Genomic DNA, 17265 nt, shown 5'->3' with positions numbered 1-17265 from the left:
GGGGTTAAAAGTCACCCTCTGAGGTGAAGGATTTAAAAAAAAAAAAAGTTGTTCCTTTGTTTGGCATCAGCTGCATGTGTTTAAGACCATGTGTTTAAGACCATGTGGCCAAGTGGTTTCTATTGCGCTGAGAAGTGCGCCTTGTGACATGGATAGTGCATTGTTGGGGCTAAGCAGACAGCGCAGAGTGGTGGTGGCACCCACATGGACTGAGCTCAGCGAGGGTTTAGAGATTTAAAATGTGGTCATGAGATGACTTAGGCAGGGGGATTAGACCTTCCGAGATCTGTGGCTCACTCGCGCTGAATTAGAGAAAATGAGAGGTTTAGTGGACCACCGGGCTCTGTTGACTGTAGAGCTGAATACATCATCTACTCTCCTGCACTGCATGTAGCTTTACTTTTCAGCTTCCCATTACAGGGTTATTCAGAAGTAAAAGAGAGTTGAAATCACAGGGATATTATGGTGTATAATTATAGTCATTTAAAAAAACTTGTTATGATGTAAATGATGTACTTGTGCTGATTTATGCTTTTTGTGTCTGGTCCAATTTCGGTTCATATTTAAATATCTTTGTTTGAACAGTGTTCTTGAGTTTGTTTACCAAAACATTTTAACTTTTTGCTTTTCAACCATATCATTCTTAGTTTCCCCATCCTGCTCCTCATCTCAGCTCCTTCATGTCCCGCAGCCATCACTTTCTCGAGATAATACAGTGGAATAAAAGCCAACCCCTCATTAAAGCCATGTAATTATGTAATGGCCTGTATCAAAATGTTAAAATATGTTTGATTATAGCTTTTTTATGAATGTAGCTTTAGCTTAACCCTTTAGCTATATCACATATTAAAACAACTGGCATGTCTTTACCAGGGGATATGTGCTTGTTACTCTGGCTGTATAATTATAATTCATTATTATTTCCACAGGCCTGGTTTAACCCCAACTTGTCACAATGTGTTTTGTCATGCCAAACAGTAAATACATGTGTTTTCTTTTCCTACAGTATTGTAAGGATGACCAACCAAAGCTTTTATTTCCCTAAACTGTCTCAATCCATGTGCAGCTCTGCTGGTGGCCAGAGTGAAAATACTGATTATTAAAGTCTCTGTATTAAGATGTACTTTTTAAGAGTCTGACTACATTTCAGTGGTTTGCAGGATATTTTCACACCTACATTATGTTGTATGTTTATCAACATTTCACAATTAAAATCTTGCCATCAGAGGTAGGCTTTTTTGTTGTTGATCTAGGGCAGGGGTCGGCAATCCGCCCCTCTCGAGCTGCATGCGGCTCTTTAAGGCCTCTACTATGGCTCCCTTGAGCTTAGACAAAAACAAGATGGAAATACAATTTGTATTTAGGACTATTTATATTTTGTTGCACGGTTGAAAAATGTTTTGTATTTTGAGGTGATACTGTGACACATACATTTAAAAAAAAAAAAAAAACGGTTTTAATTAGGTCAAGTAAAATATGCGTCATATCCTTCTACGGTCCCGCACCATGCAGCGCCTTTTCTTGCAGGCGAATAACCTGACCCCTGGCTCGATGAGCGAACTATGGATAAATCAAAGAAAATAAAAGTATCGGAGGAACACAGAGGGTTTAATTCTGCGTGGTTATATGCTTTCACAGCAAACGATGCTGGCTTACCGGTATATTTCATTTGTGGAGAGAAGTTGTCAAAGGTGCTGCAGCCTTTACGTATTGGAGGGAAACACGGAAGAGGAAGACAGCTGACGATCTTCAGTCATAATTCAATCAGTTAACTCTTTTTAGGGTGCAGCTATATGTTTTATCTATTTCAAAGTGGCCCCATTTGAATTATATTCACTTTCTTCAAATGTGCAGAGGACTCCCCGAGTGCTGTGTTGATTTATTAGTAGGCCTATGTGTATTTTTTTTTAATTCTCCTTCTTTTATTCTCCTTATTTGTTTATTATTAGAGGTAGGCCTAAACAGTTTTCTATAATGTAATAAATATTAAATGCAAAAAAACTGTAGTTTTTGTCTATGATGTAACAATACAACGTTATAAAATATCAAGCTATCAAATATGTTTTGCGGCTCCAGACAAAGAAAATTGGGTGGAAAAGGGGGCAAAATGGCTCTTTTGGTCAAAAAGGTTGCAGACCCCTGATCTAGGGTTTCCGATTGTTCAATGAAAATAATTGAAAAAACAAGTTGTGGACATATTTGACGATAAATGGTAAACATTGCAGGGACTGAGAGGAAACATAAAGAGTGTAATGGTTATATATTTCGTCTGAGGCTAACGATTACGCAACCCTTCTGATATTCTCTTGAATAATATTCATTAACATCACATCTTTACTTAGTTATTAATCAAGCTGTCATTGTCAATAATCTTGAATACCTTCTTATCCACCCTCTTAATTGTTGTACTTGAAATGTTGTTTCTCAAAATACATTGCACAAAGAGGTGCACAGGGTTTATCATGATAAAACCATCTCATCCCATCACAATAATCATGAGAGCACTTGAGGCCCACATCAAATCTTTAATTTGCTCCATGCTGCACTGCAAAATCACATAATGGTGTTATATATTTTTCCATCAGGGTCAGTGTTTCCATCCGAAATGCCCCGGCTAAACGCTCCAACCTTATTATGTCTGTATTTAGAATCAGCATCAGCCAGCTCAGCATGGGAATATGATAAATTGCACTTTGTAACACAGGTGGGAAGTTGTGTAATTAGGAAAACCGAATGAACATCAACTGCATAATGGCTTTTCATTTCTGTGTCAAGTGCACATTGAGGATACTGTTCGCACTGAGGGCTACTCTGTCCCGCAGCTACATAAAAACAAGAACACTCAGTGAGGAATCAGTCGTCATAATAGCAGTTACATCATCACATAGAGGTTAGCACAATCTGCAGTGGTAGTGAGTGAAGATAAACAAGTGAATTAAACTCAATAGCTATTCCATAGGGGTTTATTACTAATATAAATACTATCGATACTGATAATTTTATTAAGTATTACTATTGGTGCTTTCAAACAGATTTTATTATTTATTGATTACATTACATTACATTGCATTTAGCTGACGCTTTTATCCAAAGCGACTTACAATAAGTACATTCGACCAGGAAGATACAACCTTGAAGAAAACAGAATCATATAAGTACATCAGGTTTCATAGAGCTAAAACATTTCAAGTGCTACTCAACTGGCTTTAGATAAACCAGTCCTTTATTAGTATATAAGTGCTCTGTTAGCAGTTATTTGTTAGTAATTCTATCGCTCGAAGTGGAGATGAAAGAGATGAGGTTTCAGTCTCCCCCGGAAGATGTGCAAGCTTTCTGCTGTCCTGATGCCAATGGGGAGCTCATTCTACCATTTTGGAGCCAGGATAGAAAACCACGTGTTTTTGCTGATGGGAACTTTGGTCCCCCTTGCAGCGGGGGTGCAGCGAGTCGTTTGGCTGATGCAGAGCGAAGTGCACGTGCTGGGGTGTACAGTTTAACCATGTCCTGGATGTAGGAAGGGCCAGATCCATTCGCAGCATGGTATGCAAGTACCATTGTTTTGAAGTGGATTATAGCAGTTACTGGAAGCCAGTGAAGGGAGCGGAGGAGCGGAGTGGTGTTGGAACATTTTGGAAGGTTGAAGACCAGACGAGCCGCTGCATTCTGGATGAGCTGCAGAGGTCGGATGGCACATGCAGGTAGACCAGCCAGGAGGGAGTTGCAGTAGTCTAGGCGTGAGATGACGAGAGTCTGGACCAGAACCTGCGTTGCTTTCTGGGGCAGCTGGGGACGTATCCTCCTGATGTTGTAAAGCGTGTATTTGCAGCAGCGGGTTGTAGCAGCGATGTTTGCAGTAAAGGACAGTTTTTTATCTAGGATCACACCCAGATTCCTTTCAGTCTGAGTCGGGGAAACAACAGAGGTGCCGATGTTGATTGTCAGGTCAAGAGTGGGGCAATCTTTTCCCGGAAGGAAAAGCAGTTCAGTCTTGTCAAGGTTGAGATTGAGGTGATGAGCAGACATCCACTGAGAGATGTCCGCTAGACAAGCAGAGATGCGTGCGACGACCTGGGTCTCTGAGCGGGGAAAGGACAGAATTAATTGGGTGTTGTCAGCGTAGCAGTGGTATGAAAAACCATGCGGGCTAATGACTGATCCGAGCAAGTTTGTGTACAGGGAGAAGAGGAGGGGACCAAGAACAGAGCCCTGAGGGACCCCCGTAGTTAATTGACAAGGGTCAGACTCAGACCCTCTCCAAGTCACCCTGTAGGTACGGTCTTTCAGGTATGAGGTGAGGAGGGAAAGTGCAAAGCCTGAAACTTTAAGTTTTTGTAGAGTGCGAAGGAGGATCTGATGGTTCACCGTGTCGAATGCAGCAGACAGGTCCAGAAGGATGATGACAGAGGAGAGGGAGGCTGCTTTAGCAGTGTGCAGTTCCTCAGAGACAGCAAGGAGAGCAGTTTCTGTGGAGTGACCTGCCTTGAAACCAGACTGGTGCGGATCCAGAAGGTTGTTCTGATGGAGATAACAGGAGAGTTGTTTAAAGACAGTGCGTTCAAGTGTTTTAGACAGGAACGGGAGGAGAGAGACAGGCCTGTAGTTTATAACATCAGACGGGTTGAGAGTGGGTTTATTTAGGAGAGGGTTTACTCTTGCCACCTTGAGACTGTTTGGAAAGTGACCAGAAGTTAGAGATTGATCAAAGCAACCTTTAAGACAGCATGTTTGCAAATGTATTAGGATATGATTGAGCTGCACAGGTTAACACACATGTGTGGCTTACGCAATTAATTAAGCTTGATTGGCTGTGATATTCATAGGTCAACTTTTTTCACCCTGTGATTACCTGCCCTTTGCTTTGGCTCCTGTGGCCTTATTGTTTGATCTGATTTCATGTTAGAGTAAAAGGAAAATAACGTTTCAACATTTTTTCATTTTAAAGTAGTTCTTCAATTGCTTTCAAGTACAACAATATTTGTTTGTAGTACAATTTGACAGTAGATTACACAATGTTTTTTTCAAGATAGATGAATAATTATGATAATTAAAGGCATAATTGTGCATCCCTATACAGTGGGGCAAAAAAGTATTTAGTCAGCCACCAATTGTGCAAGTTCTCCCACTTAAAAAGATGAGAGAGGCCTGTAATTTTTATCCTGGGTACACTTCAACTATGAGAGACAGAATGTGGGGAAAGAATCCAGGAAATCACATTGTAGGATTTTTAATGAATTAATTGGTAAATTCCTCGGTAAAATAAGTATTTGGTCACCTACAAACAAACAAGATTTATGTCCTCCACTTGTTAACTGTATTAATGGCACCTGTTTGAACTCGTTATCAGTATAAAATACACCTGTCCACAACCTCAAACAGTCACACTCCAAACTCCACTATGGCCAAGACCAAAGAGCTGTCAAAGGACACCAGAAACAAAATTGTAGACCTGCACCAGGCTGGGAAGACTGAATCTGCAATAGGTAAGCAGCTTGGTGTGAAGAAATCAACTGTGGGAGCAATTATTAGAAAATGGAAGACATACAAGACCACTGATAATCTCCCTCGATCTGGGGCTCCACGAAAGATCTCACCCCGTGGGGTCAAAATTATCACAAGAACGGTGAGCAAAAATCCCAGAACCACACGGGGGGACCTAGTCAATGACCTGCAGAGAGCTGGGACCAAAGTAACAAAGGCTACCATCAGTAACACACTACGCCGCCAGGGACTCAAATCCTGCAGTGCCAGACGTGTCCCGCTGCTTAAGCCAGTACATGTCCAGGCCCGTCTGAAGTTTGCTAGAGAGCATTTAGATGATCCAGAAGAGGATTGGGAGAATGTCATATGGTCAGATGAAACCTAAATAGAACTTTTTGGTAAAAACTCAACTAGACGTGTTTGGAGGAGAAAGAATGCTGAGTTGCATCCAAAGAACACCATACCTACTGTGAAACATGGGGGTGGAAACATCATACTTTGGGGCTGTTTTTCTGCAAAGGGACCAGGACGACTGATCCGTGTAAAGGAAAGAATGAATGGGGCCATATATCGTGAGATTTTGAGTGACAACCTCCTTCCATCAGCAAGGGCATTGAAGATGAAACGTGGCTGGGTCTTTCAGCATGACAATGATCCCAAACACACCGCCCGGGCAACAAAGGAGTGGCTTCGTAAGAAGCATTTCAAGGTCCTGGAGTGGCCTAGCCAGTCTCCAGATCTCAACCCCATAGAAAATCTTTGGAGGGAGTTGAAAGTCTGTGTTGCCCAGCGACAGCCCCAAAACATCACTGCTCTAGAGGAGATCTGCATGGAGGAATGGGCCAAAATACCAGCAACAGTGTGAATACCTTGTGAAGACTTACAGAAAACGTTTGACCTCTGTCATTGCCAACAAAGGGTATATAACAAAGTATTGAGATTAACTTTTGTTATTGACCAAATACTTATTTTCCACCATAATTTGCAAATAAATTCTTTAAAAATGTGATTTTTTGGATTTTTCTTTTCTCATTTTGTCTCTCATAGTTGAGGTATACCTAGGATGAAAATTACAGGCCTCTCATCTTTTTAAGTGGGAGAACTTGCACAATTGGTGGCTGACTAAATACTTTTTTGCCCCACTGTATATTCCTTAATATAAACCATTGAAAATAGTTTTCATTGGAAGCAAAACTGACATTTTAATAGGAAAATATTTTAAATCTACATTTTTCTGCATTTACTGTTAAATGGTTGTGTATCATGGCATGGAGAATGGCAAAACTAATGATGTGTTAAAGCCATTTTTCACTTCACTGTGAATTTAGGAGCAAATAAAAAAGGGTTTCCTAAACGGAAGCAAAGTAGTTCTCCATTCAAAGGCAACTGGATCTTTTGTGTCCGTCGTCAGGCCGTTTCCTGTCGTTGAAAGATCACTGACCATATGGATTATATGGATTATATGGCACATATGGATATGGATGGACTTCAGCATGATGTGTACCAACGTTAAATCCAGTTTAAACATTTAGTTCTCACATTATTGTTGGGGTTGCGTGGTGTAGCTGAAATTATCGGTGATTGTGAAGAAAGAGTATGGCCCGCAGAGAAAGAGTTGCAGTGCCCTCTCAAAAGTGTCCTTGTCCTAGTGATCAAATACCTTTTCGTTAATCAGTTAATGAATTGTCTTGGTATCTATGGACTGGGGAGAGATAAGGCTTTAGCACCAGCTGCTTGCCTTGATGTTTAGACTGCTTTCTGTTGGGTATTTGTGCTAGCTGGGTGTTAGCCACAGGCCAGTCTGTTGGCCAGGGCTAACCACTCTGGTCATTAGAGCACCAGGGCTCCCCTGCTACCACTGATTACATCTCACAGCAGGCAATGAACAGCTCTGCACTGAACTACCACATCTAACCAAGCTGACTTAACATTTGCTTTGTTTATTCATCATTTTTTTGTGTTTTATGAATTTCGGTGCACATGTGCTTGTCTATGACCTTGCTTATAGAGGCGTCAGATTCATTTACGTTCCCTAGTTTGGAGTTACGCACTAGAGCAGCTGGCATTACATTACTGTGAAAGGGTATTAGGTGGTTGATTTTGCCTTCTGCTGCCACGTTGGTATCAAATTACAGGCCGAGGTAAGACACCTGTGAGGTCACCTGCTAAGACTTTTTGGACATGTTACACTGATGTTTGTAAAGGGTAAATTGACGCTATTGTATATACTTTAGATACAAAAGGAAAATAACCTCAGATACCAACCTCATAAACTAAAATAACCAAATATTGTGTGTATAGAGAATAGTTCATTGTGTTAAACTGCATTACAAATTAAAAGTAGCAAGACTATGTTTTGTTAACTATGTTTTCTTTTAAGCTTAACATGTGTGATTCGAAATGAAAGTATGAAAGCTGCCCTTAGCTTATTCTAGGAGATAATTGCATTTTGTAAAGAGAAGAGGTGTTACAGTATGCCATTTTATGCATTATTCCCACTTAGGTGATATTCTATATGAATCTACTTGTGTGTTGAGCAGTACAAAGTTCACAGCAAAGTCACATCATGTATAAGATTCCACCAAGTATATAATATATTAATATTTTATAGAAGGTACAACACCATCTGTTAGAGAAGGAATTTATTATTTCCAAGAAGTCTGGAATTATGCATAGGATCTCTTCTTTGGCTCCCTGCCATCTCAGTCAGTCTGGACAGGTGAGAGTCTGAACACGATGTACAGCTCTGTGGCTGCAGAAACAGAAAGAGATTTTTTCCCCCTTCTCTGAGCAGTATGTTCTTCGTTTAAAACATTGGCTAATGGGAGAAATATGCAAAAATTGCAACCAGGATGGACACTTAGTGAAGTGAAGAGCAACTGAGAGTCTCCTGGGAGTGCCATAAGGATTTAAAAGCATGGAGACAAGATGTGCATTTTTTTATATAAATGTTACTTAGCATCATTAATCGTGAATTTGACATGTTAGTGCAGAGTTGGAGACGAGTGAAAAACCCATTATACACACACACACATTGGAATTGGTTTGTTTAAACTTTGGCAAATAGTAAAACATGTACACACAAAAAGGAAGTCGTCTTGTTGTGCCAAAATAATGCTGAGTCACCGTGCCAGACCCTTTTTCTTTTTAATCTTATGGTATTTTATTGTTTTGTATCCAATATTCTTGTTTCTGCTTTTTTGGTATCAGTCTATCAAAGCATTTGTATTGACCTCTACTGGCTATATAAAGCACATTCCATTATTTGTTTCAACTTATTGTTCTTCATGTCCTTTATAAAAATACAAAGCGAGTTGATTGCCTGCGGGGGATTTAGATATGAATATAACAGGACAGTCCGCTGCTATTTAGATGATAATAGGGATGTTATAAGGTTGTAAACACGTTGATTGAACACATACTCTTTGTGTTGCTGTTAGTTTGAGCACTTTGGCATTATGGATAAAACCCTGTCTACTGATAACTAATTTATGAGCCCATGTGCTGCTGGCATCTTCCAGCTTTTATGACTCAGAGCTTTGCATAATTCATGGTGCTTTGTTTTTCACTTGGTCACTTGATCAATCGGGTGACATGGCTCTGCACTGTAAATGAGGATGGGGAGGAGCCACTTAATATGCAATCTGGTGCTTTTGTTACACTGATGAGTCTGCAATTTTCATTACCTTCACCGAGGGAGGAAGCCAATGTGAGATGGATGAGGATGTCAAATCGCTTGAAAAATGTGTTCTCTGGTAGCATATGAAGCCCTTTTGTTGACAAGTGTATAACTCCGTCTGGGATTCCAGCTTTATCTCAACCTGGATATCTTTGAGGGAACACTGTGAGACATGCTGTTTTATAAGTATGGAATCATTTTTGTTTGGAAAACAAAGGAAAGAAAAAACTGAAGCTGCAGCATTTAAGCCTGGGTCTGTAAAGTCTTTGGGACATATGTTTTTATCCACTTATTATTGAATCACAATGTTATTCTACGCATTGTCTAAAGCATGATTTTGAGCGAACTGTGACAAAAGTCTACTGAAATTAGTTGCTTAGATTTCTATACACACCTGAAATATGCTGGAATGCATAACAATGGCATTTCATTGCTTTTTCAATTTGCTCCATCTTGGGTGACTGGGGCTGCAAGGTAGTGTGGTCGTCTTTTATCTAGAAGGTTGTGGGTTCGATTCCAGCCTGTACAGTCAACGTATCGATGTATCCTTGGGCAACATACTAAAGTTAAACCCTTTGAGGGGTCATAAAGACACGATAAAGCGCAATATAAGTACAGTCCATTAGCAGTTCCATTTGTCTTGTGATGCAGATCTCGATTAAAAACACTCACAATAAGTTGATCATGGTGATTTTGTATTATCTGGATCCCTGATTATCTCAGTGACTTGAAAAAGCTTACTTACACAAACATTACATAAATCAAATGTCTGTCTACTGGGGGATTATTATTTCTGATTATGTTCACAAAGAGAGTTTCGTATCCCATCTGTCATGCAATACAAATATTTTTCCTAACAAAATGTAAAGTGTGTCATTTAAGCTATTTTCATAATTTGATGATTATTGGGATGATATTGTGAATAGCCAAGGTTTGCCAAGGTAATATAATGATTTTGACCACACAGCCCAACAGGGTAGCATTTACACTGCAGTGAAATATGTAACAGTGGAGATAAGAAATTCTTGGAGTCGTACATCAGTCAGGGTATTTTGGCTTTTCTGCTTTGAGACTATTTTGTTCTGCCACGGTGGTTGAGTTTGCTGTTAGACATTCGAGAGACAATGATAACCCACTCAAATAACCTCTTTGAGCCATCACAGATAAGCAGCATCCACACCTCCACTTAACAGCTGGAAAACAACAGTGAGGTGTCATTACTTCACTGCTTGAGTGGCTGCCATTGCTGTTTCACATTTCGCAGAACTGAATGGACTTATTCTGACATAAAACAGACCAAACAAGTCATGGGGACAAGCAGCAACACTGGTTTTACACAGCCTATATGAAAGGAACATTTTACTGCTTATTGTGTAGAGGTCCAAGCGGTTCAGGGTAGACTATATCACCTAAAAGTATTTGTTGTCTACATACTATGTGCAAGGTATGTTTTTTTGTTTTTTGTACGCAAACTGGTTGTAACTTCATTATCTTGTCAATATGGACACATACTCAAAACCTCCTTATAATTGAAAACTGGTTATCTAAGTGAATCTTGGACTGGCTGTTCACATCAGAGACTTTAATAGCACTGCTGTTGAAACCCAACACGTCCTGGTGCTCTGATTTTTAGATGGCATCCTTCAGTGCAATTAGACACATGTTAGAAAACCTCATCAACACCTTGACTAATAGCTCTACCTTTTTATAAATCTACTTACACTGAACAAAAATATAAATGCAACACTTTTGTTTTTGCTCCCATTTTTCATGATGAACTCAAAGATGTAAAACATTTTCTATATACACAAAATAACCATTTCTCTCAAATATTGTTCACAAATCTGAAAAAAGTCTGTGATAGTGAGCACTTCTCCTTTGCCGAGATAATCCATCCCACCTCACAGGTGTGGCATATCAAGATGCTGAGTGATTAGACAGCATGATTATTGCACAGGTGTGCCTTAGGCTGGCCACTATAAAAGGCCACTCTGAAACGTGCAGTTTTGCTTTATTGGGGGGGTCTGGGGGGGTCCGAAAACCAGTCAGTATCTGGTGTGACCACCATTTGCCTCACGCAGTGCAACACATCTCCTTCGCATAGAGTTGATCAGGTTGTTGATTGTGGCCTGTGGAATGTTGGTCCACTCCTCTTCAATGGCTGTGCGAAGTTGCTGGATATTGGCAGGGACTGGAACACGCTGTCGTATACGCCGATCCAGAGCATCCCAAACATGCTCATTGGGTGACATGTCCGGTGAGTATGCTGGCCATGCAAGAACTGGGATGTTTTCAGCCTCCAGGAATTATGTACAGATCCTTGCAACGCTGTCTGCCATCTGCCCTGAACAGTGAAAACCGGGATTCATCCGTGAAGAGAACACCTCTCCAACGTGCCAGACGCCATCGAATGTGAGCATTTGCCCACTCAAGTCGGTTACGGCGACAAACCGGAGTCAGGTCGAGACCCCGATGAGGACGACGAGCATGCAGATGAGCTTCCCTGAGACGGTTTCGGACAGTTTGTGCAGAAATTCTTTGGTTATGCAAACCGATTGTTGCAGCAGCTGTCCGAGTGGCTGGTCTCAGACGATCTTGGAGGTGAACATGCTGGATTTGGAGGTCCTGGGCTGGTGTGGTTACACGTGGTCTGCGGTTGTGAGGCCGGTTGGATGTACTGCCAAATTCTCTGAAACGCCTTTGGAGACGGCTTATGGTAGAGAAATGAACATTCAATTCACGGGCAACAGCTCTGGTGGACATTCCTGCTGTCAGCATGCCAATTGCATGCTCCCTCAAAACTTGCGACATCTGTGGCATTGTGCTGTGTGATAAAACTGAACATTTTAGAGTGGCCTTTTATTGTGGCCAGCCTAAGGCACACCTGTGCAATAATCATGCTGTATAATCAGCATCTTGATATGCGGTGGGATGGATTATCTCGGCAAAAGTGCTCACTATCACAGATTTTTTCAGATTTGTGAACAATATTTGAGAGAAATGGTTATTTTGTGTATATAGAAAATGTTTTAGATCTTTGAGTTCATCTCATGAAAAATGGGAGCAAAAACAAAAGTGTTGCATTTATATTTTTGTTCAGTGTATTTACTATCTCATGAGTTTAAATGCTAGAGTTTAATTTCTAATTTGATATTGTATAGAAATCAAATGTACCTGGAAGATATGTTGATGTAATCGTGAAACTATTTGTAATTGCTTGTTCAGTCATTTGCAAGCAGTCAATGACTACTAATTAGTAATACATTTGTTGTCACTTCTTGGCCACCAAATATAAACCTTCAGTGCGCCTGTTTGGTGTTTAGGTGCTTTGCCTTTAATACAAAACAAACTTGACATTATGGCGTGCCCACTGTTGGTGACATTTCTGGCTTTTAAAAGTTAATAAAAAAGTAGCTACTTCTGTTATTGAGAAATCTCTGACAGTCTGTCAACACCAAAGCGCACAAACAGGAAGACGTGGAAAGGGAACTCGATGGCGGATGAGAGGCGATCGAAGAAACACTGACAGGAAGAAAGAGATAGACAAGCAGTTGTATTTCTTCTAGGGAGTGTAAAACCCCTGCACTTAGGGGATAAAGAATTTCATTTTGACTGTCTGTGTAATCTATAACTGGGATTGCTTCATTCACCTATCTGCACCCTTAAACACTGTCTTCTCATTCTTGTCCACACCCGCATCATAAGTTTAATCACATTTCCCCTGCACCAAAGATATGACGGAAGGCATACTAAATATATAGACAAAGCAGATTCACTTGACTTGGAGGGAGTTGTGGTTAGAGTGTGGGATGTGCATTAGAGCAGAGTGGATTTCAGCTGTTGCACTTAGAGCTTCATGAAAGCATTGTATTGTTGCTGAAAGCAAGACAACATATATCGTGACTCCTGGGATGTGATGAGAGGACTAAAGTGGACACCGGGGTATTAGGGGTCATTTTTCTCTCAGCACTCAGTCAGCAATCTTTCCCTGTTCATTCAGTTTGAAGGAACATCGTGGTTAGCCTATGTAAATGAGAAGCAGCGTTCCCATGTCAACCATGGAGATTTGGAGGAAGCTGAAGAAATAAATGACTTCCCTCTTCAGGGTGGCTAGCTGTTCAGGTCTGAGTTCTCTCGTGTGAAAGGGATCAAAGCAATCTTACTCAGCCCTGTTAAGAAAGATAGATGTTCGAATGTGGGAAATCAAATCTGCTTCAAAAGGGAACACCACTGGGAGCCCAAAAGATGAGAAGGCAATGAGAAAATAGGAAACCAGTGTGAAATCCTTCTTGTTGCACAGAAGAGAACACGGTTATATCCTGCTGTCCACGTGCTGTTTGTGCAAAATGTCTACTGTCGGAGAACGTTGGGTTGGGTGTGGTAACATTTGTATGGGTTTATGTCTGCATATATTAGTAAGAAATAAAGTCAATAATACATACTGTACAGTGTGTGTGTGTGTGAGTGGAAAGGAGAGGGAAATAACTCGTGACAAACGAAGGTGATGCGAGCCAGAGAATTAGATTTTCTCCAACACGCTTTGATAGTGTTGATGCTTGTGGGTCCTCTCCCGTCCCTTTAGCATATGCGATGAAAGATGATTTCACAGCTTATCTCCTGCACTGACAATAAGCCTTGTGAGGAAGGTTGTGACGTCAAATAGCTCCGACAGAAGCTAAAAACCCCTCTATTCCTCTTATTGACACCTTGCTTTCCTCCAGCTCAGAGAAGCTGTGTGCTAAGGGTTTGTGTGTGCAATGCACAACAAGGCTCAACATACAATCTGTTCACACTGCTTTGCTTGTTATTTCCACTAGAGCCTGAATGGGTGTATTTACTGTTAGTCCTGTCTGTCAGTTTTATTTATGCACCGTCATAATGCATGGAGTTGATTTAATGTCTTTGCTGCAGTTTGCTCTGACTGATTCTTTGGAGCTGGCGGCTTGTGATTTTTTCCATAGAATGTTATGACTGCTGAAGAGGAAGTTTGGTTTGTGCGGGGTTATGCCATTACATTCCACCTGATATGCTCCTGTATGACGGGGGGGATGCCATCCGCCTTAAAATGACCAAAATGCATGCCGCTTGTTAACCTGCCATCCCCTCTCTCTATATATTTGAGTCTTATTCATTCATGCATTCATTGATTGTTCATATGACTGATGTTCTTGCAAGATACAATCCATGTCCCTGACCATAGCTCTGAAATATCAATAGACTATGTTTGCAGTGTATCGATAAAGCCATGGCGCTGTCCGTGGTGTTGAAATGCAGACTGATTTGAAATTGCAACATTTAAGTCCCGTCCTTCTGGCAGTTTTATCTTGGATCTATATTATTATCTAAACTATTCAGCTGTGCTGGGTTATTACAATTAGAGAACCAAATGATGAAGGCTTTAACAAGTTTGTAATGGCGTAGTTTGAGACTGGAGGCTGGGGTTAGTTTTAATTAATTCCATTAATCAGAAGTAGTTAGGGCTGCAAAAAAAGATACTACTTTTTTTAGAGAAGCTTCTCTAACATACATTTCAGCATAATTGATTAGTCTGAGTTTATTTTATCATGGATGTAGTTAATCATATTCCACCAAAATGAAGCAAACTTATGCATGACCCATTCAAGATGCCTGCAGATGCTAATAGCAGTTAGCCGGCTGTTTGAGCTTGCAACATGTTGTTTGGATGCATGTCTGCAGAGAGTAACGAGTCAGATTGATTGGAAAAAATTGATCACGCTCTCATTAGTGGAAAACAATCAAATCAAATCAAGTTTTATTTATATAGCACATTTTAAAAAAAAAATGTTGGTCGAGCCAAAGTGCTGTACATACATTTTCATTTCATTTCAAACCTTTATTTAACCAGATTGGTCCCATCCCACTTTACAATAAAAAACACTTTACAACAAATACAACAGCACAAATAAAAAATAACACACAGGGAAATGTCAGGAGTTGTGCTCCGCTCAGACTAGAAGGCCAGAGAGAAGAAGTGAGTTTTAAGAGTAGATTTAAAAAAAAACCCTAGGGTCTCGGCTGACCTCACATGGAGGGGCAGACTGTTCCAGAGCCTAGGGCCAGCTGCTGTGAATGCTCGGTGCCCTCGGGTTTTGAGCCTGGTCTTGGGCATAACCAGCAGCAGCTGGTCAGCTGACCTTAATGCTCTGGCTGGGATGTAGCGAATCATGCATTGTCTGTTAAGGAAGGGACAAAATATGTCAAGAAAAATAGATATTATGCATATTGGTATGTATTGATAGACGTTTTGATATACAGCCCAGCCCATGAGACGATGCATCAAGGATTACATACTGTATATATCTGATTATATTGCTGCATTTGAGAAATAAATCCCGTTTTTGGGGTAATCCATAAATCCAAACTGAATACATTCAGATTGATCCAGATTACCCAGTGGATTATTTTATTTACTGACAGTACATTTGTATTGTGCTGTTCTTGGAAAAGACTAACCTAATGATATTGCTGTAGGTAGATGTGCATGTTTGTTAATGTGTGTGTTGGCTGGTCACAGCTATTGCGTAAGGGCAGGAAGGCTCAATAAGACATGAATGAAAAATCCTCTCTCCCGTTTTTTTTTGTGTCCAGGTGGGCAGGCAATAAGGCTTGACAGAAGATGCGACGGGGGTGGTGGCTCGTCAGATGGCTGGGGACAGGAATGGCAATCCTCTCTTTGCTAACCCACAGCTGGGGCCAGGACACAGAAGGTATGAGCAGCCGGCTCTGTGGCCAACACCCTAAGACCTCCACTTTTTCACTAAAACTTTAGCTGCACTGCCAAGAGGAAACTTATAATGTGGAAAAGTCACTGTTTGTCTTCTCTGTCTTTGTAGAACAGCATTTACCTGTCAAACTGAGGTGTGTACCACTTGAACAATTTCACCAACACTTGCTAAATAGACCGGGAGTAAAACTCATTTTGAAATATTTGAAAACGATTTTCCAGCTTTAAGGTCTTAACTTGCAATCAAGTACTTTTCTCTATTTATTCCAATGGCACTTTTTATATTGGAGGTATTTAAAGATGTTTTTATCTGATCAAGATTTGTGAACGATGTCTGAAAACTGCTATATACTTAATGTACTGTTTATACATTGTTATCTTGCCATCCACTTAGCTGTATTGATCTGTTATTGCAATAATTCATTGTTATGTGTGGAAAGCAACAATGATTGTCCTTCATCACAAAGCCCAAATTCCACTTCATCAATATAAATTAGTTATATTTCCTTCAAGTCAGCTCAACTCATGAAAGTGGAAAATAAGTTTGATTTCATTGAAGTGGAGGAGGACCACAGAGATATCGCGCTCAGGTGCGCTCTCAATGTCGTTCATAATGCAAATAGGTTTGCTTTCACAGTATTTTTACTACCCTTCCTTTCAAATGTACATAAAGACATTAGTTAAAAAGAGGGCGTAAATACAGCTTTCTTCCTGCACAGTTCGCTTATCGTGCCAAGAGGATTCTCCTTGTACTTTCATGTTTAAGTTCCCACATTACTGGATTCTCAACTCACTGACTTTGTAGGAGACGCCAGTTAAAAGGGAATTTCAGCTGTATAAGATTGGCAGTTATTTAAACAGTGTGCTGAGGGGAAGCTTCACATGCACATTCCCCCCCACTGTGAGTCAAAATTGCACATAATTTAGGTCAAGTTTAATATCCCAACCCCATTTCCTACTTTATTTTCATTCCTATCCTTCTTCCTAGCATTTTTTGACAAGCTCCTTACAAAAATCATTTTTAGGAGTATGATCTATGTTACTGTCATTTGAATTAAGATTTTATTTTGAGAGGTTTGCTTCATGGGTTTGTGTGATATAAGTTTTATAGAGAAAGTACATGCTTAACGATGACTGATCCTCTGAATGTGAACAAGTGCCTTGTGGTTTTATTATTGGATGAAGTCTCAATCAGGCTCTGACCACATTAATAGATAAATGTTGCTATTAGGAGCGAGGAAGCCATTTACCCATAACGTAATGGCTGTGGAACTCAAGAATACAGGATTACATGTTCCTGTTCACTACCAAGTTCTTAGCCAGTCTTATTTCCTTCTTTCTTTTTTGTAGGAAACAAAGGAAA

At 40.4% G+C, this 17265-nt stretch overlaps 1 protein-coding gene across 1 annotated transcript in view; it reads left to right on the top strand.

Moving 5' to 3' along the window:
• Positions 1-17265, top strand: part of LOC117560761 (protocadherin-15-like) — a 281857-nt gene that overhangs the window by 88669 nt on the left and 175923 nt on the right. Inside the window, 1 exon segment of the mRNA XM_034237763.1 lies at positions 15767-15885. Within this exon segment, the coding sequence (XP_034093654.1) occupies positions 15795-15885 (91 nt within the window). The 5' untranslated portion in view covers positions 15767-15794.

The sequence above is a fragment of the Gymnodraco acuticeps genome, unplaced genomic scaffold (genome assembly GCF_902827175.1).
Source record: "Gymnodraco acuticeps unplaced genomic scaffold, fGymAcu1.1, whole genome shotgun sequence".
In the NCBI taxonomy this organism is placed as follows: Eukaryota; Metazoa; Chordata; class Actinopteri; order Perciformes; family Bathydraconidae; genus Gymnodraco; species Gymnodraco acuticeps.
Note: the sequence above shows the minus strand (reverse complement) of the source record. Positions and strands in the feature narration are given on the sequence as shown.